This window comes from Coregonus clupeaformis, unplaced genomic scaffold (assembly GCF_020615455.1).
Source record: "Coregonus clupeaformis isolate EN_2021a unplaced genomic scaffold, ASM2061545v1 scaf1867, whole genome shotgun sequence".
In the NCBI taxonomy this organism is placed as follows: Eukaryota; Metazoa; Chordata; class Actinopteri; order Salmoniformes; family Salmonidae; genus Coregonus; species Coregonus clupeaformis.
This window is the reverse complement of record NW_025535321.1, coordinates 3359-24886: the sequence shown is the minus strand read 5'-3', so window position 1 is coordinate 24886 and position 21528 is coordinate 3359. Positions and strand designations below refer to the sequence as shown.

General features: G+C 49.7%; 1 protein-coding gene across 1 annotated transcript; it reads left to right on the top strand.

The window, feature by feature from the left end:
• The first annotated feature begins 2008 nt into the window (after nucleotides 1-2008).
• On the top strand, nucleotides 2009-2950 carry LOC123487900 (cyclin-dependent kinase 2-like). Its single transcript, XM_045218872.1, has one exon. It carries the CDS (start codon nucleotides 2009-2011, stop codon nucleotides 2948-2950), a length of 942 nt encoding a protein of 313 aa, XP_045074807.1.
• Nucleotides 2951-21528: the final 18578 nt, after the last annotated feature.

Sequence of the window (21528 nt, the reverse complement as noted above, 5' to 3'; positions counted from 1 at the left end):
ATCACATCACAAGGCGTATACCACAAGTAGTATATCACCCAAAGCACAACAAGAAAGCATTTAACACCTGACGATCAAGCCTGTTTGACCCTTCAGCAACGGAAGAGTAAGTGGTTGATTTTATAAAGACCGGTACATGTCATAGAAAAAATCCAACTCTGGCCTGGGCTCCAGCGGTAGATTCGGACCCCCCCAGTGGTCACACCTGATTTTTATTCGACGACAGTCCTTCTGCAAGCAGCTGACGACAGTGGCTCCATCGGGGTGTATGTGGACATATCTCAACCCATTACTCTCACTGAATATGTGTTTGCCCCTGCAGAACAGGACGCCTCTTTTGGTATGTTGGTCCTCCTGCGACATCGGGTACAAGGTACACGGGACCTCGATGAGGTTCTGTACATCCTGGATCGTCATAGGGTTCTTAGTCTCGAAGTAGCCACGGAGTGTAGTGTGCGGAGAGTGGCACGTCTCTACAATCGCACTATGACATTCACATAAAATGCTCGGGTAAGGACCCTTCGCCGGCGGGCACATCCAGACATGCACGTAATCACAGGTGAGGTTATTCAGCCTCATGGCCAACGTCTCCAGGTCAGACCGGCTGTACGACTGTATCATCAAACGCCACTTGGTGGAGCAAGACTTCTGTGTCCTTCCCGCGTACGGACCCTGCCATGGAGATGGACCCGGAGACCTTTCTCCTCTGTTCAATCTCCAATGAGACATACTTGGTCTCAGTGCTCGCTTGTAAGATTTCCGTGGATCGTGTATAGACAGAGCCCAATCGGCTTGCCCCTAGCCTTGCCCCTAGCCTTGCCTTGTTGTTTGTTGGTACAGAGGTAGAATATGACTGGCTACACACCCAGACTCAGCTACTTTTATACACAAGACCCCATATCCCTGAACCATTATCCAAAGAGGCTACAGTTACCAGCCCAGCCCATGGCTGGATAAATGTGCAAGAACATAGGACATAGCGTTTTTAAACACTTTATTTTGTTGTCTTACAATCACAATCACTTGGAACACATATACTGTATATAATATCCAACGTGATCTCTTCTTATATGTTCAACATGGCAACCTGGGTACATAAGGAGAGGGGCCCAAAATAGTCCAGTATGGCCATTCCCATCTCATCCTGAGCCTTCCATATTTCGCTAGAGACACATATTTCATCTTCTGTTGCAATTGCCAGACCTGGACAGGCTATGCTCCCGAACCTCGACTCGGTTCGATCTCTTACGTTCATATATCCGCTCACGCTGAATGTACCAGGTCCGTTGGTCTGCGGTATCTGAAATTTGGGAATGGAACAACCGCAAACATAGGTCAATGTGATACATACACTCACTGTAATGCCCTTGTGTATATGTATGTAAATGGAATAGCATTGATTGTATGTCTTACAGCGCAGACCAGGTATCTGTTCACGCTCTTCGTAAGGTCTATCAGACCCTTGTCGCCTGGTTCCGTGTCGAAAGACGAGTGTTGTAACAGAGGCTTTATGGATTCAACGCCATGCTGTGTAGAGAAGGTCCCATCTATCTGGAAGTATAGGTACGTCGGGGGTGAGCTCTGTGCCATCTGTGCAAGCGAATATAATATCACCCTTTGGGTTAGAGGAGAGATAGAACTGGTTACAGCCACTACAAGTCCACAGCCAACATTTCTTGGTACTGGTTGGTTTTCTTAAGGTCTATATACCCTGTGTTTCATGAGCCATGAGTGGGTGCTGAAACCATGGTTGGATGGTGTAGCAAAGGGACGCACACCCTGGAGCTGCCCAGTGACAGGAGCCACAAGCCACACAGAGTGTGATTGTCTCCCTGACCTATCAACACCGGCTGGTCGGATGAGTTGGACATGGAGAATTGGCCATGGTATATATATGTATATATATATATATAACCATCCACATATATACACACCTCACCCTCTCAACCGTTCATATATTCAGCCACCTGACCACAACTACCACAGAAGCTTTAAACCTAGCAGCAGAATGGAGAATTACCTGAAAGACTACGTTATTGGCAGAGGAGCCTACGGGACCGTGTACAAAGTCAAGTGTCTGAGAACTGGAAAAGCCTTTGCCTTGAAATATCACACTCGCGGCGTAGATGATTCAACCGTGAGAGAACTCTCCTGTCTCGCTGCACTAAGGGGTCACCCCTATGTGATCCATATGCACGATTGCTTCTTAGACAATGGGAAGATAGCCATGCTCATGCCCTATGTGCCCTACACGGTGAGTGACGTGATTCACAACGGACAAGGTTGGAAAGTGTACAAGCAAGGCCGGTCTCTGCAGTTGATCCCGTTGAGTTTTGTGGCTCACTTTTCGGTCCAGGTGGCTACTGCTTTGTCTTACATGCACGGACTGAATATAGTGCACCGGGACCTGACTCCTTCCAACGTGCTGCTGACAGAAGATCTCACTGTCAAAGTGGCGGACATGGGCCTCTCTAGACAATCCTCGAAATGGATGAGTCCAACTGTGGTCACGGAGCCCTACAGGGCCCCGGAATTGTTTGTTAAAGGTGACTGTGCAGAGTACACCTGTGCCATAGACATGTGGAGCCTAGGGGTGATGATAGCGGAAGCTATGGAAGGTAAGGTGGTATTCCTAGAGCGTGCAAATCGCAGAGAAAAGGTGTCCACACACCAGATCATTTTAAGGACTCTATGTCCCAAAGACCATCCACGTGCACCGATCACACCATGGGATCCTGTCACCTTATTGCCCCAGGTTATGGAGTGTGAACTAGTGAAACGGATCGTCTTCAGATTGCTGGCTTTCCGTGACACTGAGAGACTTATGGCTCACGAGCTGCTGCAGGACACAGAATGGAGCAAGGTTGCTCATATGACCGAGGAAGACAAAGGTATGGTCAGAGGCCAGATTGAGGAGAATCGGAGAATGGACGTGTCAAAGGAAGTGTGAGAGACTAAGCAAAGACAAAGACCAACACCAGGACTGCTTGCTCTGTGTACTTTTATTGTGTACTACATTTCATGATTCATAGATATATACTTGTGATATATAATTGTGTAGGCATACAATACAAAGTTAAACCTATCTGTACGTCTGTCAATAAAAAGTGTATATAGCACCCTACAACCCTGGCCTGGTCCATTCGGTAGTACATTCACAAGTACATTCACAATGCCAACATGATCTGGATGTGGACATATAATCAGGGGGAAAAAAAGTATTTAGTCAGCCACCAATTGTGCAAGTTCTCCCACTTAAAAAAGATGAGAGAGGCCTGTCATTTTCATCATAGGTACACGTCAACTATGATTGACAAAATCAGGAAAAAAATCCAGAAAATCACATTGTAGGATTTTTAATGAATTTATTTGCAAATTATGGTGGAAAATAAGTATTTGGTCAATAACAAAAGTTTCTCAATACTTTGTTATATACCCTTTGTTGGCAATGACACAGGTCAAACGTTTCCTGTAAGTCTTCACAAGGTTTTCACACACTGTTGCTGGTATTTTGCCCATTCCTCCATGCAGATCTCCTCTAGAGCAGTGATGTTTTGGGGCTGTCGCTGGGCAACACGGACTTTCAACTCCCTCCAAAGATTTTCTATGGGGGTTGAGATCTGGAGACTGGCTAGGCCACTCCAGGACCTTGAAATGCTTCTTACGAAGCCACTCCTTCGTTGCCCGGGCGGTGTGTTTGGGATCATTGTCATGCTGAAAGACCCAGCCACGTTTCATCTTCAATGCCCTTGCTGATGGAAGGAGGTTTTCACTCAAAATCTCACGATACATGGCTCCATTCATTCTTTCCTTTACACGGATCAGTCGTCCTGGTCCCTTTGCAGAAAACAGCCCCAAAGCATGATGTTTCCACCCCATGCTTCACAGTAGGTATGGTGTTCTTTGGATGCAACTCAGCATTCTTTGTACTCCAAACACGACGAGTTGAGTTTTTACCAAAAAGTTCTATTTTGGTTTCATCTGACATTCTCCCAATCCTCTTCTGGATCATCCAAATGCACTCTAGCAAACTTCAGACGGGCCTGGACATGTACTGGCTTAAGCAGGGGGACAAGTCTCGCACTGCAGGATTTGAGTCCCTGGCGGCGTAGTGTGTTACTGATGGTAGGCTTTGTTACTTTGGTCCCAGCTCTCTGCAGGTCATTCACTAGGTCCCCCCGTGTGGTTCTGGGATTTTTGCTCACCGTTCTTGTGATCATTTTGACCCCACAGGGTGAGATCTTGCGTGGAGCCCCCAGATCGAGGGAGATTATCAGTGGTCTTGTATGTCTTCCATTTCCCTAATAATTGCTCCCACAGTTGATTTCTTCAAACCAAGCTGCTTACCTATTGCAGATTCAGTCTTCCCAGCCTGGTGCAGGTCTACAATTTTGTTTCTGGTGTCCTTTGACAGCCTCTTTGGTCTTGGCCATAGTGGAGTTTGGAGTGTGACTGTTTGAGGTTGTGGACAGGTGTCTTTTATACTGATAACAAGTTCAAACAGGTGCCATTAATACAGGGTAACGAGTGGAGGACAGAGGAGCCTCTTAAAGAATAAGTTACAGGTCTGTGAGAGCCAGAAATCTTGCTTGTTTGTAGGTGACCAAATACTTATTTTCCACCATAATTTGCAAATAAATTCATTAAAAATCCTACAATGTGATTTTCTGGATTTCTTTTTTCTCAATTTGTCTGTCATAGTTGACGTGTACCTATGATGAAAATTACAGGCCTCTCTCATCTTTTTAAGTGGGAGAACTTGCACAATTGGTGGCTGACTAAATACTTTTTTCCCCACTGTATATACTTGTGATATATAATTGTGTAGGCATACAATACAAAGTTAAACCTATCTGTACGTCTGTCAATAAAAAGTGTATATAGCACCCTACAACCCTGGCCTGGTCCATTCGGTAGTACATTCACAAGTACATTCACAATGCCAACATGATCTGGATGTGGACATATAATGTTATATAATGTTATCACTGAATACAGTGTTGCGCTTGCATTCAGGACAGGACAGGACAGGACAGGACAGAACAGGTGCAGGACAGGCTACAGCCTCAAATGTACTTGGTTACATGTAGGTTATTGTGAATATCACCATTGACATTGACATGTAAAGCGGGGTCAGGATACTGCGGGTTTGTAGAGTAGACCCCTCAGATGTCCCAGATGTCCCTGCAGACTTCCAGGATCTTTCAAAGTCGTCTATCATCCTCTTCACGTCCCGTAGGTCTGCAGGAGACACACATAGTGAGCTGCATGCAACTACTATTACAGTACTGCCAGTATACAGGTCATTATACACAGAACCCAACCGAAGAAGTAGGCAAACACAAAGCACAACGCACTTTCGCTCACATCGAGCATTTTCACCGATGTTTTCATGTCCTCAACCTCCTTGAGAGCTGGCATCTCCATCGTTGGGATTCCGGAGGTCGTTTTCTCCGCTATGGTGGCACAACGGCGAGGCGAGGCAGCAAGCTGGACACTTGTACACGAGCTGTCAGCTTGCCCATGTCGCTGATACATGAAGTAACGGTATTCCCTATCGCCGTATCCGCCAAACGTGTTGTTGACCATGAAACAGCAATGCCCTGGGCTTATCTTTCTGCTCATAGTGTCATTCCACACTTGGCGTAGACTCCACATGTTGTTATCCTGGGGTTCTATATACAACATAGATATTGTAATGACACCATCAAGAGGGCCAATGAACGCAGCCTTTACCGTCCACTCTGGCAGTATAGTAGAACATACCGCATGTGTCGGCCTTTGCGCTCAAATAGAAGGTTTCGTGTCCTATCCTGTACTCGCCTTCATCAGTACAGGTGAGGACGCGAATGCTAACTTGGTATCCCACTGGGGTATTGGTCAGCTCGTATATGTGTTGTGATGCCACGAGAGGCTACCGCTTCCAGCGGGGTTGCCCAAGTAGTGCAAGGAGTCCAGGTTCAACCAAAACAAGGATTTTTATTAAAGGTCTTCGGCAACTAACGAAATTATAACACAATTCTCTTCTTCCCCGAGCCCACCCTCCAGACCGTGTCTCTTCCCTTCCAAACAACTCCAGCCCATCAGCCCCTGATTGGTTTCAGCTGCGTGGGAAGATTGGCCACAGAGGGTTGGAGTTCCCGACCATACCAGCAGATGGAGCCATAGCTGTCTGGGTTTGCAGCCACCTCAGGGGGATGTAACGTCCCTCCAGGACACAGCCTCTCGTGACATCACAGTGTTCACTACCTTGGACGGCTTTATTGTCTTTATAGAAAGACTGAGTGGGACTGTCCAAGTACCCGGGCAGCCTGACAGGGTTTCCCATTGTACCTACAATGGTGACGGGCTTATGTCTATCATCCGTACGACCTGTCGCCCTCTTCAACACACAACTCTCACAACACTCTAAGGTTATCGCTGCCATGCACAGCATACTCAATGTGATAGGAAAGTACATTGTCATAGGGCGTGGTGCTATAGACAAGTCTGATACGGCTTGGAGTCCTGTTGATGCTACTTTCACAGAGCGGGTGCACAGTGCCAGAATGCTGCCTGCAGGAGCTGTTGAGCCCTTTATATACACGCTGGAGCCTGACACGTCACACACACACACACACCAACCCTTTCGTCCACCCAATGCTGTGACATCCTACCCAATGGTACCTCTATGGGGTATGATGATGTAGTTAAATACAAACTCAGAAGAGAAGAGACTGTGATATCCGATCTCGGCCTACATATCAGATCAATGTTAGTTCAGACGTTCAGATCCTGACTGTGATACCCAACCTCGGCTGATGACCTATGGCTGGATGAATGGGATGCTGTCCAATATAGTCAGTAACAAGGAACCCCCAGTGTGAACATAGCACAAGAATAACTGAATACGCACTGTACACTGGTACTTGGGTTGGGAACACATTGGAGGTATTGGAGTAATTGTGGTTGTGGAGGAATCTGTCCATGAATGCCATTGTAACCACCATACCATGTCTTTATCTTCCATCGAACGCACCAATCTACACTCCACCTCAGGAGGATCATCTCAGGACTCACAGCTACAAACGACTGGTGGAACTGAACATGTAAGGTGTTGTACTGCCTGGGTGTCTCCCCAACACCAGATACGTCACCCCTTCGGGTACGTATTACGATGTGAACAGCGGTACAAGATACAGTGTACCTACGAGGACATTGATACTATCGAGGAAGCTCTGGACAAGTGTCCTTTCTACGGAATGTTACACAGGACTATTGTGCATAACATTCTGATTGTATTATTCCTGCCGGGGATGGAGCCTCCGACCTGGATGCCTAACAACTTTCCATGTTATCTCATGCCGAAGACAGGTCGCATTCACCTCACCGTGGTACCCACGTCTACTCCCCAACCGACCTATCCCAGGAGAAGCATAACGCATGGAGACGACAGCTTCACTATACGGATATCTTCACAGTACCACCTGTCACGGTTCCACCCTGCGGGGCGTAATGTACTCAATGTTCGAACTACGTGCTTAACGCCTGCCACATTGTTTGTGTTGGTGGACCCAAAGAAGACCATAAGATGACGGTCGGTTCAGCTCAGAGGTACTCCAGAGTCCCTACGCTAACCTCACAACTAGCAATGGACCTTTTTCAAGATCGAGATCAAGTACTCGTGGTTCCAGTGGATCAATTCGGTGTGGTTCTCAAACGTGATGCAGAGTATGGTCTATACACCAAAGCACCCTAAAGGTCTTGGCCGCTTACTCAAAAGAGCAATGCAGCGGACCCCTTGGAGATGGTCGCAAGCATCCCCGACTAACTGCGAAGACAGCGGACCGAATAAGGGGAGTGTACACACTGACAGGGGGTGATCGGGTGTCCTCATAGACAATCATACTTTTGTTTTCTTGACAAACATATCTCTGACCAGGTTGTGTGTTGATATATGTCTTTGTTATTAAATAAAACCTGTGTGATGTGTATGAACCCCAATAAAGTATTCCCGATGTATTACATTATAAGGTGCAGTGTGTGTTATGTTCATCGTGTCTAGGAGTACAACATATATGAAGCGGTGCTATTATTGTCACCATATAACACTATAAGTAAGGACTGGGGTTGTGTAACATCATGCCTTCCACACACAGTAGCTCATCTCTGTGCAGAAAGAGGACCCGAGAAGAGTCCTCCGGTACAGGTGCATGTAACGAGTGTGCTCACATAACGATGATAGCCAACCTGAAACGTGAAATCCTCCAACTCAAGAAGTCACTGGATGTGGAGCACGAACAGATGGAGGCTAGCCGTGAGAGAAAGATGTTGGGTGAGGGCCTCGCCAAATGGCAAGGAGAACAAGCAGCAGAAAGAAATGTGGCATTGGTAGGTGAGGCTATGGTAGGAAATATAGCGACCATAGCTGCCACTGACCGCTTGAGCGATACACACAAGCACACGCTATATGAACTCGAGTTGTGTACAAAGGAACTGGAGGACACAAGATACGCTCTTCAGGAAGCCTGTGAGGAGCGGGAAGCCTTGAGGATCAAGCTGTCAGAGAGCCGCCAGCCTAGCAAGGATGCAGAACCCAAGGAATATGCCGACGGAAGGCACAAGACAGAAGACTCACACCCTCACTTAGACTGGGTAGGGAGACATTACCTTGCGGTGTCGCTCCCGGAGGACCGCATGTTCAAACCCAGTCAGTCTGTCACACCGGTCGGGGGTGTTACAGAAGCTGTTTGAGATCAGGGTAGGCGATAAACTGGCAACGGGGTTCAGTCTGATGGTGGAGAATATGAACATCATGCTATCTCAACTGGAGCCCGAGTGGTACGCCAAACACTTTGGCTTCTGTAGAGCCTACGTGCATGGCAATAAATACAAATCTACAGACAGGGTAGACACCGAGGACTTTGCGTGGCTGCTGTTCGAGTATGGGGCTCACGCACCGTTGATCGAAGTGCTCGCCGGGCTCTAAAATGTTCTAAACAGTACGGGCAAGGGAGGAGTGACCACGGCATCTCTGTACACGAGCAAGCACATGTAAGCTCGTATGTGACACTGTTCAGAGACACAGTGTCAAAGGCCTACGAGGGTGTTGTACGCGTACGTCAGAGAGCTCAGAGGGTGCGTAAGGCGCAAGGGTGTCGTTTACGTGCCTCTTACTGCAGGCTTGGGTGCTGATCAGAGCGACCGTCAACGAGGTTCCCACTCTGTCAGAAACAGGGTCTTGCGCTCTGTACTGGAAGGGATCGAAGCTCCCCCTCACATCAGCAGCGTGTTGGCAAATGGAGAGGTAGACAGAGTGTCTCGCCAAGACCCCCTTCGCTTAGAGCAGTCACTCTCGCGTTCATGAAACTTAGGGGTCTGGAGGGTCAGGACAAAGCTGGACGGTCTGCTGTTCATCGGAGTAACCAGGAACAACAGGTCCCATTTAAGGCCGCTACGTCAAGTCTCCTAGCAGGGCCTCTTGAAAACCGGGTGCTGTTCCATTCACCTTGGTCGAAAGATTCACCTGCTCTGTAGCGCTTTTACAAGGACAGAGTAGTAGGGAGATATATATATATGCTAGAGAGATAGGCACAGAGATATAGTCAACCATACGGACATGAGCAGGTCAACCGAGCCACAGAGATGGGCTAGTGGTGTGCGAGGCTGGCAGCAAAAAACAGTGTCTGGAAGAGGAGGATGAGGAGGACCTGAGAACGAAAGCAATGTTGGCCATGTCTAGATACTGCCAGGATCGTGGGTGAGGACAATGGTCAAGCTGCACATGTCTCGAGGCGAGCGCATGAAAGTGGCTCTGCTGAGCGGAGACGCCGGCTGCTGCAACTCGTACGCCATATCACTGCTGGAGAAGAAGTTGAGGAGCATGAACATCAGCGTGGCTGTGAGCGCTATGACCAACAAGGCAGCGGGAAACCTGATGGAATCCTGCGACCTGACCACATCTACACGTTCCACAAGTTGTTGGGGTTCAAGAAGGAACTGTTGGACGAAAAGCTTTCGCCGACTAATTTACGCAGCATTACTGCAAAGTGTACTGGAACGTGATATCTGTTTCAATACACCACCAGGCCCAGTTGCCCCCCGAGCTGGACGATGGGATCAGACGACATTCGTATAGACAGTTGAGACCGAGTCTTGTGCCGTTGTAGTAAAATGCTGGCGCGCCTTAGATGTCTAAGAACCCCTGGAACTGGCACCCATGGAGGACGCCCTGCTTTCTGGGCGTGAACGTGCTGATTGTAGACGAGCACGGTCTGATGAACGTGGAGCTACTCGAGAGGATGTTGTGCTGCCTGGCTTCTTCTACGGACCCGGTAAGGGTCCTCTCATAGTCTTCTCGGGCAGCGTGTCACAATTGCAGCCCGTGGGGTCCAATCTGCGCATTTGGCAAACAGAGCGATTCAAGGTCTCTCTCTTGTTCTACTCCGCTCTTTGTCAACAGGCGACAGTTCAAGGACCCGGTTCCGCTGAGGCCGTGACGTACCTTCAGTTCAACACGGTCACGGAAGAGTCTCGGCGCATTTTCAAGAGCCAAGTGGCTGGTCCGCGAGGCCGACATTATGGACCCAGACTACGAGCCAAAGAAGCTGAGGATCTTCCACCAGGACGAACAGCAGATTAGATACACAGCAGCGTACATGGACAAGGCGAGCCAACATGCCCGCATTGGGGAAAAGTTTCCAGTGTGTCTCGAACCGGGCGCCCTACAAAGGACCGAGCGCTGGTACAGTGCTGAAGCAGGCCGCTCAGACGCTGCCCAAGATCTTTTCAGTGCCCAAATACCGTCCCCGGATCCGCACTTACGGAAAGGGAGTATCTGAAAGTGGACAAGCTGTGGGTGGGTTGCAAGGTGCGAATGATCTGGCACATGGACTTCAACGGTATACAGGTTGCGAACAAAAAGACATTGCGGTCCTCATCTGCCATGACGGGCACACAAATGAGGATACAGCAGCAGCAAGCAACTCCCTTCCAATCCAGACATGGAAGGTGTAGTGCTAGGGCATTTCGTTCAATGTACAGGGCCAGTTCAACGAGTTCTACGTGAAAGGGGATCAGACGGGGACCATGTACAAGGTGGCTCCTTCCAAGTGGACCTACATGAACTGGACAGTGACCACACACCCGCTGGCCTGTCTGTTGGCGATGAACACGCACGACTGCCAAGGCTGCACCGCGCACGGGCAAGTGCTCTACCACCCGCCCAGGTATTTCTCCATGTCACCGATAAAGCCTTCAGTGTACGTTGTGCTCACTAGGGTGGTGAAAATAGGAAATCTACAAATGACAAACTGTAACTTTGCCGAGAATGTCGGAGCTGTCGACTTTTACAACCAGAGCCTGGTGGCTTATCGCAAGAGGGTGGAGATGAACTATTCATCATGACACACCTATACTACAATACGCACCTCTATAAACACTTATCCCTGTGTAGTAGGCAGGCCTCATTTGAACTGTCACCGTCCACACACTGGAACCAGATACTGTGAAGGTGAGGAGATGAGCTGGGGTGCTGCTACATGGCACACGCTAACACTGGAGGAGTTGATATGCCTCACGTCATCTAAGTCTCTAACTGAACTCACTGAAGAGTACGAGATGAAGGATAACCGAGTTCTGTTGTTCATCCACACGCAAGGGTCTATGAGTGCTCCTGACAAGAGTCTCACACCACCCCAGGCTAGTGCACAAGACGATCTGAATTCGTACATCATTCTAAGGTGGTGCCCTTGGTTTTCGCAAACCTTCGGGGTGCTGTCGGACGCCGATCTTAACATGCTTACGATCAGGTTGCTCAGGCTCAACAGTGAAGAGGCCCCTATCCTCCTGGAACTACTCACAGCCGCTGCCTCGTCCTCAAGCATCCCAACGTGCCCTACTCGCAACCTGTCGGGATCCATCTCAGGCAGAGAGGTTCCTATTCTGCAGTTTACATTCTGCAGCTGACTGACAATTCTCTGTACTAGCACATCGTCTGCCACAGTCTAGCAAAGCCGAACCTCTGCCTCTACCTCTGACTCTATTTATAAGTCAGCTATGTCGCTCCACCCAGTGCACCAACCGATTCGTGCGTACACACACAATCTGAGTGATCAGCGTCCCGGTACCACCCAGGTCCCTTACGGGTGCTACAAACACGAGTCGGCTAAGAACTACCTACCCGGTGGCCTGTTCCACTTTGTCAAAGACTGCAATAGTACGTGCTCACGCTACACGGACTGAGCTCCGAAGTTCATACGAAACCTAAAGGAGGTCGCGGTCTGCGCCACCAGCAGCGCCATTGCGAAAGACCGTTCCTGAACACCCCGCACCTGTACGAAGTTGAGCTGATTAACACGGGACACGAGTCCCGGAAACAGGGAGACCGTTTCACAGTGCAGCTCCCCAACCGAGAGGATGTAGCGGCGCAACAGGAGGTTGAGGTCGATCTAGGTTACAACATGTCCGTGAACAAGGGCATCTGGGGGAGGACTGCTGGCTACTAGAAGAGTGAATTGTGAGTCAGGGGCGGAGACCCCGTGGAAGAGGTGATACAGGCTATTAAACAGGAGGACGGGTTCGACGTGTTTCAACTCATGTCCCCTTACACACCCCAGAGTATACTGTCAATGATGACTCTGGTTGCCAACGGGGCTGGTTATCACCAGGTCACTGATGTAATGAGAAACAGTGCTGCTGCTGCCGCCAACCAGGACTTTGATGCTGGGACCATCAACGCTATCGTGGAGGACGACGGTGTCAAAGGGTTTCTCAGGAACGTGGTCGGGCATGCCATGAACATAGTGGAAAGTGTGCAAGGCTTTGCAGGAGGACAGGTGGTACGAGCCTGCATCGGTTATAATTTCAGCACAATCAAGACCGGTGACAGATTCATGGGCCAGCTGAATATGAACAGATGGCTTTTGTGAGAGGTTCAGTGGAGACCAAGTTAACACGATATGACAATTTCCTACTCTGTTTCCCCTACGTGTATTACGCAGTTCCACTGTATCTTGTATCTCCATTCATGTCTACCCCATTGTACGTTTGATTGTTTTTGGTTGATGGCAATACATTTGTAAAGGTTGCTTTGTATGTTCCATAATAAAGGACGAACAAAGATGAACAAATAAAGAAAACTATACAACAGGTACCTGTCCCCATACATCTTTATTCCTTGTGACACGTTCCCACACCATAACAATACACACCACAATAGTATAACCACATGATGATCACTAACATCAAACACACTTGGTAACACATTTTTTTTTCAACTGACGATCAGGGTTCCCAATGGAATTCTTGTTACACTTCTTGATGTACTTCAGATTATCAGCATCCCTTATGAGCTGGCAGGCGCTGGGGTTTACATTATCGACTTTAGCATAAAGCATCTCTAGCATGGTAGATGTCATGACTGAAGGTTTGACTCTACTGAATACAACTTCGGATTTGGAGTCACTAGCAGCAGCAGCAGCAGCAGCCCCGGCTCTCACATCCAGGTCGTTAGAGTCACTAGCAGCAGCAGCAGCAGCAGCAGCCCCGGAGCTCACAACGTGGGAGCTGTCGAATGCGTTGTCAGAGGTAGAGCTGTTGTCTACAAGGCTGTGTGTAGCAGACCCGGCCACATCAGCACTCTTGTCTTCCCCAAACGATATGGTCATCCACCATTGCCCGGCCCGCGGCTCCGATGCCTCGCATGGATCGCTAGTGATCATGGGGGATATTCACGTGTCCGAGGTCGAGCGACCAGCTATCGGTGTGTCCATATCCAAAAAGGTCTTCTTGGCTGCGTCGTTCAGTGGGCTTGTCTTTCAAGTTCATCCACCAGCTGTCCTCCCCCAAGACGACCCATGTCCACAAGGTTCTCGAGTCGTCTCACTCTTACTCAACTAATGCGCTGGTATGGAAACACAGTCTAGCGAACCACAGGCCGATATTCAGTAGGACCAGTATACATAGGATTACAGTAATACACTGTTCCAAATGTTTCTCCAGTGACGCTGATTCACGTTTACTTGAGCTCACCTTTGGCTCTCGTTGTAGATCCGGGTACACCATGTCCTTTGGGCCCTAGGGGAAATGGGTTGCCTCTTTGCTTAATAAAATAAATATCATTATATATGTTCAGCGTAACGTCATAAGGTAATCTGGCGTTCTCATAGCTCCCCAGTACAGCACGTATGCGGGCATACCGAAGAATAGAGGCGATGTGTACGACAAGGGAACTATAGCAGGATGGGCCGTGTTGTAGAGGAGAATGACTGCCATGAGACCACACCAGAACACCGGGCCTGGTTGTATTTGTCATGAGGGTGAAATGGTATCTGCTGTCCATGTCCAAAAGCTTGTCTGCTGTAGCGAGCCTCGTCCGTGTCGGAGTCAGTCAGTCTCTCTTCCCTGTACAGTGCGAGCACCTCGCCTTTGCTTGTGGTCGAGAGGGCCGAAGCACTGCAGCTGCCTGGTCCTCTCGAGTAGAGTGTTCAGTTCCATGGCATACGTAGGATGTCACAGATTTCACAGCTGCAACCAAGAAAATCACCTTGTACCCGGCGAGCCAGATGGAGTTCCGCAGCGTCAGGTCCCTGTGCCAGGTCGTATGCCAGGTAGATTATGGAACAGAAGAGAAGGTATAACCGAGTCCCTTGGTAAGATGGCATGAGTTCAATTGGATCGAACAAGTCTCACGGCCGATCGTGTTAATCCAGATAAACACGAACGTTGTCCAGTTCAGAATTGGGAGCAGAGACGGACCTCGTCTGTCCGAGCATTGATCCACGAGACCTCCTGCCGCTGCAGAATTCGTAGTATAACCAGGTGTAAATGTAGGTGGCTAAGAAGAAGATGAACATGAGGAGTTTCTGGGACATGGCTACGCCCGACATTGGATCGGTGATCACGCCGGTGTCACTGCGACTGCCGCCTCTCCGAGCTCAGGATGGTAAGAATGGAACCTCCTATCAAGGTGATACATACCATCAGAGACCACAGGGTGCCCAGCAAACCCCATGCGAACAAGTTCCACAATCTGATTATGTGCACAAAGATAGTGGCGAAAACTAGCACGCTCGAGATAACCTTGAGTAAGTTGTAAAGGACACCCTTGACACGCTTCATTTCACACAGGTTCGATTGAGCCAGCACACGACGGGAGGTAGGTACAAGGGGTGAACGCTTGTAGTCATCATAGTCCTGTTCAGAGATGCGCACAGGATCAAGTCATGATCGGGTAAAAACCTTCTAGGTAACATGTCCCCGGTCGATAGAGGTAGCGAAAGAGGCACTGGGTTAGAATGCGGTTGTCTTTATTTTTAATGTGTACCAAAACCGAAACTTGTTAGGCAGCTAGGCTTGGTTGGCCAATCTAGCCGAGTCTCCCGTGTTACCCGCAAGGGTAGTGCTCTGAAACCTGGACACGGTCTCCTGTCCGATTGTAGTCATCCTATTGAACACGCCGTGGTTATATTAGCGCCACTCGCAAAACCCGTTGCACCTGAAGGTGTTCCCTGCCACCGTGCCTATATGGACATAGTAATTCGCAGTTTCGGCTGTTTCTCAGGTGGTCGGGCAGTTCCTCTTCGTCAGCAACCCAGATGAACCTAGTGTCACCCGCTTCTTCTCCAAGAATGGTGACATTGTTTCCGTGGCGGGCACCCGATTTTGCTATCAGGTACAATTTCACAGCGTGGATAGCGCATCACCAGGAACCGTGGTATTTTCCACTTCACCTGTGTGGACACAGTGCCCGATGTCGACGCATGGCGCCCACCAGCTGCACAACTTGCTTGACAAGGGATGGCTTTGACACAATAGAGTGTAGCACAACCACAAATGGTCACTGACAATGGGTACATCCTTGAGAGCGAGCTCTGTCACGTTGGAAACCACAGTCATGCGACGCTGACGCTTGGTCTGACGGTTTGGGTGGCCATCGGACCTGATCATATCGTGAAACCTTTGGCGATTTGTTCCACTCGAGACAAACGTGTGGATAGGGATTGTGGGATGTACATCTCCTCAGTGCAGGCGTAGATGTTTATACACCTCCTGGCTATCAGAGAGCTCCCCTAGCGATGTAAGTGTTGTACAGGTCCACGATGGAAGAGTAGTCTTCTGATTTACTGAGGATAGGCATGAGGCTGACACACACATCCCCAACTCGAGGACTGTGTTTGGTAGTGGGAGGCGATCAGTTGAGAGGGTACGTGCTTGAAGTCGAGATTACCCAGGGCTAGGTTGTTCCATTGCCCCTTATACCCGTTCAACCCAGATAGCACCACGTCGTTGTCCACGGGTTTCATCTGTCACCAAGGGCCTCCGAATCCAGCCTTGCCGCCTGGACCGATCTCACGGGTGGTTCGTTGAGCATTAAGCAGATGGACTTCTCGAGGCCATAGTATGTGTCTGCGATCATAGAGTGTCAGATTCTAGTAGTACACGGTTGGTCCGTGTGTCATTAGTTGTTTGCTTACTGGTGTGTATGTAAACAGTTGATCCTTCATCATAACACATCCCCTGGTCAAGCACCCCATCATGAAGTGTATATTTTTTATTGTATATGTGTATATTTCTCTAAAGACAATAAAGACATTTAGAACCACGGATCTTGGTGAGATTTTATTATGTTCACACGATACATCAACAGTCATCATAACAAAACCAATCACACAGGTGTGTACAACACGTATGCTACCAACACCATACAGTACCCTGGCAGGGTAACACCATATGGGCCTATGTTTTATATCTTTTGTGACAACCGCAGAGATGAAATCTGCCACAGACGTGGAAGGCTTCAAGGAGCTGGCTCCACCTGAGGGTACCAAGTATCCAGCTTGCTGTTTGTTGGTCACGCACGTACTGGACAGCTGTGCAGACGGTGGAGACTGTTGGTTGTTGGATGCCGAGGGTGTATTAGGTTCCCCGACGCCGTCCGTGTCCATCGCGACCACTTCGCCTCTGTCCTCACTTGAACCTCCACCGCCCCGCTTTGCGATCTGCTTCGTAAGTTCCCGTAGTTCGTTCATCAATTTAGAGATATCCCCGGATCCTGATCGTCCTTGCCTTGTTTATGCCACGTTATACGGGTGTCTCTGGCCAAAGTCTGCAACGTATCCATATTGTACTGGTTAGACGAGGACTCGGTGACAACGAAGCTGCGCTGTTGTTCCAGTATGATGTCTCTTATGCTGGCCTTGATCGAGTCGAGCATCTTATCTTGCTCTTTCTCGAGGCTGCCTGTCTCTCCAATTCCGCCTTGTTATACTCCATTGCTATGTTCTCTTTTGTTCCTCGGTCAGAGTCCCGTACTGAAACAATTTGTCACCACGATTTGATACACCGCTCGGGTGTAAACAGCCTGCCCATTGAAGAACCCTTGCCCTGCCTGCTGCTGCTGCTGCTGATGATCCTGAGATGTTGGGGTTGAGTTTGGCTAAGATGTTGAAGTATGGGTGCCAACTGCATCAAACTCTGTAGATCTTGTAGTGGCGCTTGAGACTGCTGATATTGTTGCTGTGGAGGCAGAGCTGGCTGATGCTGCTGCAACAGCTTGATCAGATTATCTATTTGGGTCTGAGTAGCAGACATTATATCTTCCATCTGTCGGGGGTTTGGCCTCTGAAGTATCTCCTTTAGGGTCTGTTACTCAAAGTTAGTATCTTTGTCAGTAGGTTTAATACCAGCGCAGAGTTTAAGTTTTCACACCGGTGCGTCTGGTGAAATCCTTAGCTCCTAGTACCGTGAACACTGTGTCAGGATCGTCAGACATCTCAGTCTCTGAGTTAGTACGCTATTCTGAACCTTGATGGCCTCTAATACATCCCTTCCTGCACCTCTGCGGCTTGGTCTAGCACGGCCTTCCTCAGGGATTTAACAGTCTCTGTGACACTCTGCCCCCTCGGACCTCTCGTCCGGACATCAAAGGGAGTTTCTGTCTGGGCACAGACCACCCCGGGCGCTATCCTTCAGATCAAGGCCTCGTGTCGAGGACTGAGTACTTCAGCGTGGAAAACCCCATCCTGGTCATTGTCTGGCCCAGATCCTTACCTGTCACAGGGTGCAAAAGCAGCCCGGGGCCTCATGGGCACAGAGACAAACTGCACTCCTCAGTCACGGGGCCGCTATTGTTGTCCCCCACTGTGCCTAAACTGAAGCCAATGCTAATCTCCGGCTTCAACACGCAATTTTACTCGGTGATGTTGCACGCCACACAGCAGTACAGGAACGTTTGTCAACAGACCTGCATGGACGTGCCAGTAACACTTGACTCTACCGATGCTCCTTCTTGACATTGTGTGAGAACACAGCCTTGCCGGGTTGGGGGGTGACACGCTCCCGAGTACGACATGTCGTTGCCACAATGAAATTTTTCCTCGACTCCGGGTACACCTCACCCTGGCCCACACCAAACACGCTACACATCCCCACGAGGAACTTGTCACTCCCGCCGCACGTAACCATACTAGCCAGCGCCTTCGGTTATTCGCTGCCGTTGGTGCCGTAGCACTCTTTGCAGAAGATTTGGCACAAACAGAGACTGGTCCGAAGTCAGATTCCCCTCGGGACACTTCGCGTATATCGGTATAGTCCACTAGAGTCATGTGGTCATGTTTACGGCTCTCTTCTTGTCCTCGTTCGACACTTTCACAAACGCACACTGGTCTTTTTTGCAGAACACTGGTCCTACCCTGGACCCCTCACTCACCAAGGGGGTTACGCCGCTGAGGACATCGCGACTCCTACCTCCCCTTTATCCTGATGCGGATGAAGCGAGTACCTAGAGCGAGGACCCAGGGCTCCCGCCTATACTTTAGTGCGAACCCTACTGGGGACAACGGTTCACCTTGGTGTTGAAGATCAGATTGTCTCCCCAGACAAACTCCTTGTCAAACTCGATCAATTTCCTCAGTGCGTAGATTAAGAGATGTGTGTCACGTTCTCCACTGTGCAATAGGGAGGGGTGCCGGTGAATGTAGCTGCGACTGCTCGCGAGCTTGTTTGGGTGAGCGTGAGCTCGGATATCAGTTCGGATAGCTTCATAGAGTCCGACGTTGAGTGAGAACACCGCCCGTAAGTAGGCCCTATCCGACCTCATCGACTCGCTCTCTTTGACACGTTTAGCCGAAGCACCTTTGCACCATTTACAATGTTCACTGTCCACTATGGCAATTACGTGCTTGGAACTCGACAATAGACATTGTACCAAGGTACGCCGCAGCACCACGCTATAAGTCCTCCGCACACCGTGAATTTGTCACTCTCGATAACTCCAGCCACAGCCGTAGAACGGTGTCCTCTTTACCGGCATCCGAAGATGAGAGTGAGCAGATGAGCGAGCGTGCCTTTTCTTCGACGTGTTGTTCCTCGGCTCCTTCGGGGTCTTACTCTCAGCCGACCGTCGTCATCGCGTGAAGCTTTTGGAGCCAGCTCCCCAGGGAGAGGAGCCCAGAATAATAGGGTGAGGGTGAGAACTGAACCGGATCACCAACGAACAACCTCCTAGTAAGAGAACCGGGCTGCCAGCGCCGGGTGACGGCCGGGTTCGCGGGAGAGATGCCATCACCTCTTTCTATTAGTAATCCTAACATGCTCCGCAATGGATCTCCCGAGCCTCAGACCATGGAGTCAGAAGACCGAACCCCAAACTCTAGAGCTTCATCAAAGCGAGGCTATTACCGGCCATGGGCCGCAGACCCTATATTCCACATGTTCCGAGCCCCCGGGAGCAACATGATCGGGACGCGACAACATGGGCGAGAATAACATAAGTGAGACTGATCGATTCATACAAAAACAATACCCGATGCTGTACATGAACCAACGCTCATGACCACCCCCTCCATAGTCGATGAGTGCATTACGAGAATGAGGGGACCCAATGTCTCTTGTGTCAAGTAGACAGGAACATTTTGGACTCCATCAAAGTGCTCAAGGCCCACGAGGTGAAGGGCTACCTGGACTCCTACAACCACACATTCACAGAGGAGCAAGTGAACGCTCATCTGGCACACATGCATGAGGGATGAAAATGTAATTGGTGTGATACAGAACATGGCCGCCGACCTGATGAGCAAATCGCGCTCCAAGAGCTGCTTCTTTCGGCATCCTGAACCGCATCCAAACACAGCATGGGTAGACCGGTGTCCTATAGGATGTGGCTAGGGTTCACAATGATGCCGTTAAACAGTTCATTGGCCTCGCTTCTACATGTCAGGCTTTGATTAAATATAAGCACACCGATAACGAAAGGGTTCCCCCACAAATCCTCTGTTGTAACACTTTCTCACAAAATAACAACTTACTATACATCCTTCCCAGTTATCATAGTATAACCAAAGTTGTTGTAATTGGTTAGTATGTCAGAGTCCTTTGCCATCGGTGTCCGCAGATGGAGTCGCGACCACCCCACCGTGTACACCGGTCTGCCCCCCGATGAGGCTCGTGGATGGCCCTCTCACGATTGTCTCCAGTGCCTCAAGGGCTCCCCTGTAAACAACAACGACCCCTACGGCTACGCTCCCACGTTTGGATCACCGTCGTACATGCATCAAACAAACTGGCTGGTGTCAGGGCAGGAAACAGCGGCTTTGCTTTGACGGTGGACAACTACAACCACACGAAGCGACATGGTGCACGCACTCACTGCCCGGGGATGATCTACTACTACTGGAGACCCCTTCCAGACCCAAGCTGGTGATCTCAACAAGCACGAAGCCCGAAGGCGCCTTACTTGGTGCCCATGTAAGGAGGCTGGACAAGTCTTCCTGTCTCTGCGGTTCCGGAGTGTTCAAGCGGTCTGACCGCGTTGTCGCAAACACCCCAGCTGAACAAGATATCGATGCCCACGCCAAGCCCCATAACAGAGAGACTATTATCGGAGAGGACCCGATGGCTGACTGTGAACCCGATCCTCAGTGCGCAGCTTTGAAGCTCTTAAGATCGACGCCACACGCACTGCGCGAGTAGAAAATGGCCGAGCAGATGACGCTTGACTATCCGAAACTCCCCTTACGCCTGTGTGCTCACCCACGTGGGACTCGGGACGCTGAGTCCATCGGGTACTCTGTTTCGCACAACTAGGGGAAAACTGTTTTGTGTCCGAAGGTAACAGGTTCTGCATAGGGCAATTTAGAGCCCCTACACTGGGCATAACCAACGCAGATCGGTGCCGCATCAGCCCCTATTGCAAACTGCGAGGTGTCAAGCTGCCGGCGCAGCCTAAAGGATCGACCCGACTACAAACCCACCGCAACAGAGATTAGGGACTTCCTCAAACCCTCTTCGCGCGACGCGACGGTTCTCCTGTGGAGGAGAGCCGTATACATTTACACTATCTTTCGGGGCGCTCGACGTTGCCACATTCAGCACACAAAGTGGCTGAAGCGGGACATGTGATCATGAAGGTCTCTTTGACGAGTGCCTTGTTCCCATCTCATCCGCAGCAGCCTGAATTTCCCCCGGGTTGTAAACACAGTAGCCAAAACGCTATCCAAGGTGAGAGTGTCCACACACTCAACAGCTATCATGCTTGATGTCCACTGACTG

Excerpts from the sequence above, each read along its gene's own strand:
- LOC123487900 (XM_045218872.1), top strand. The coding sequence starts at position 2,009 with ATGGAGAATTACCTGAAAGACTACGTTATTGGCAGAGGAGCCTACGGG.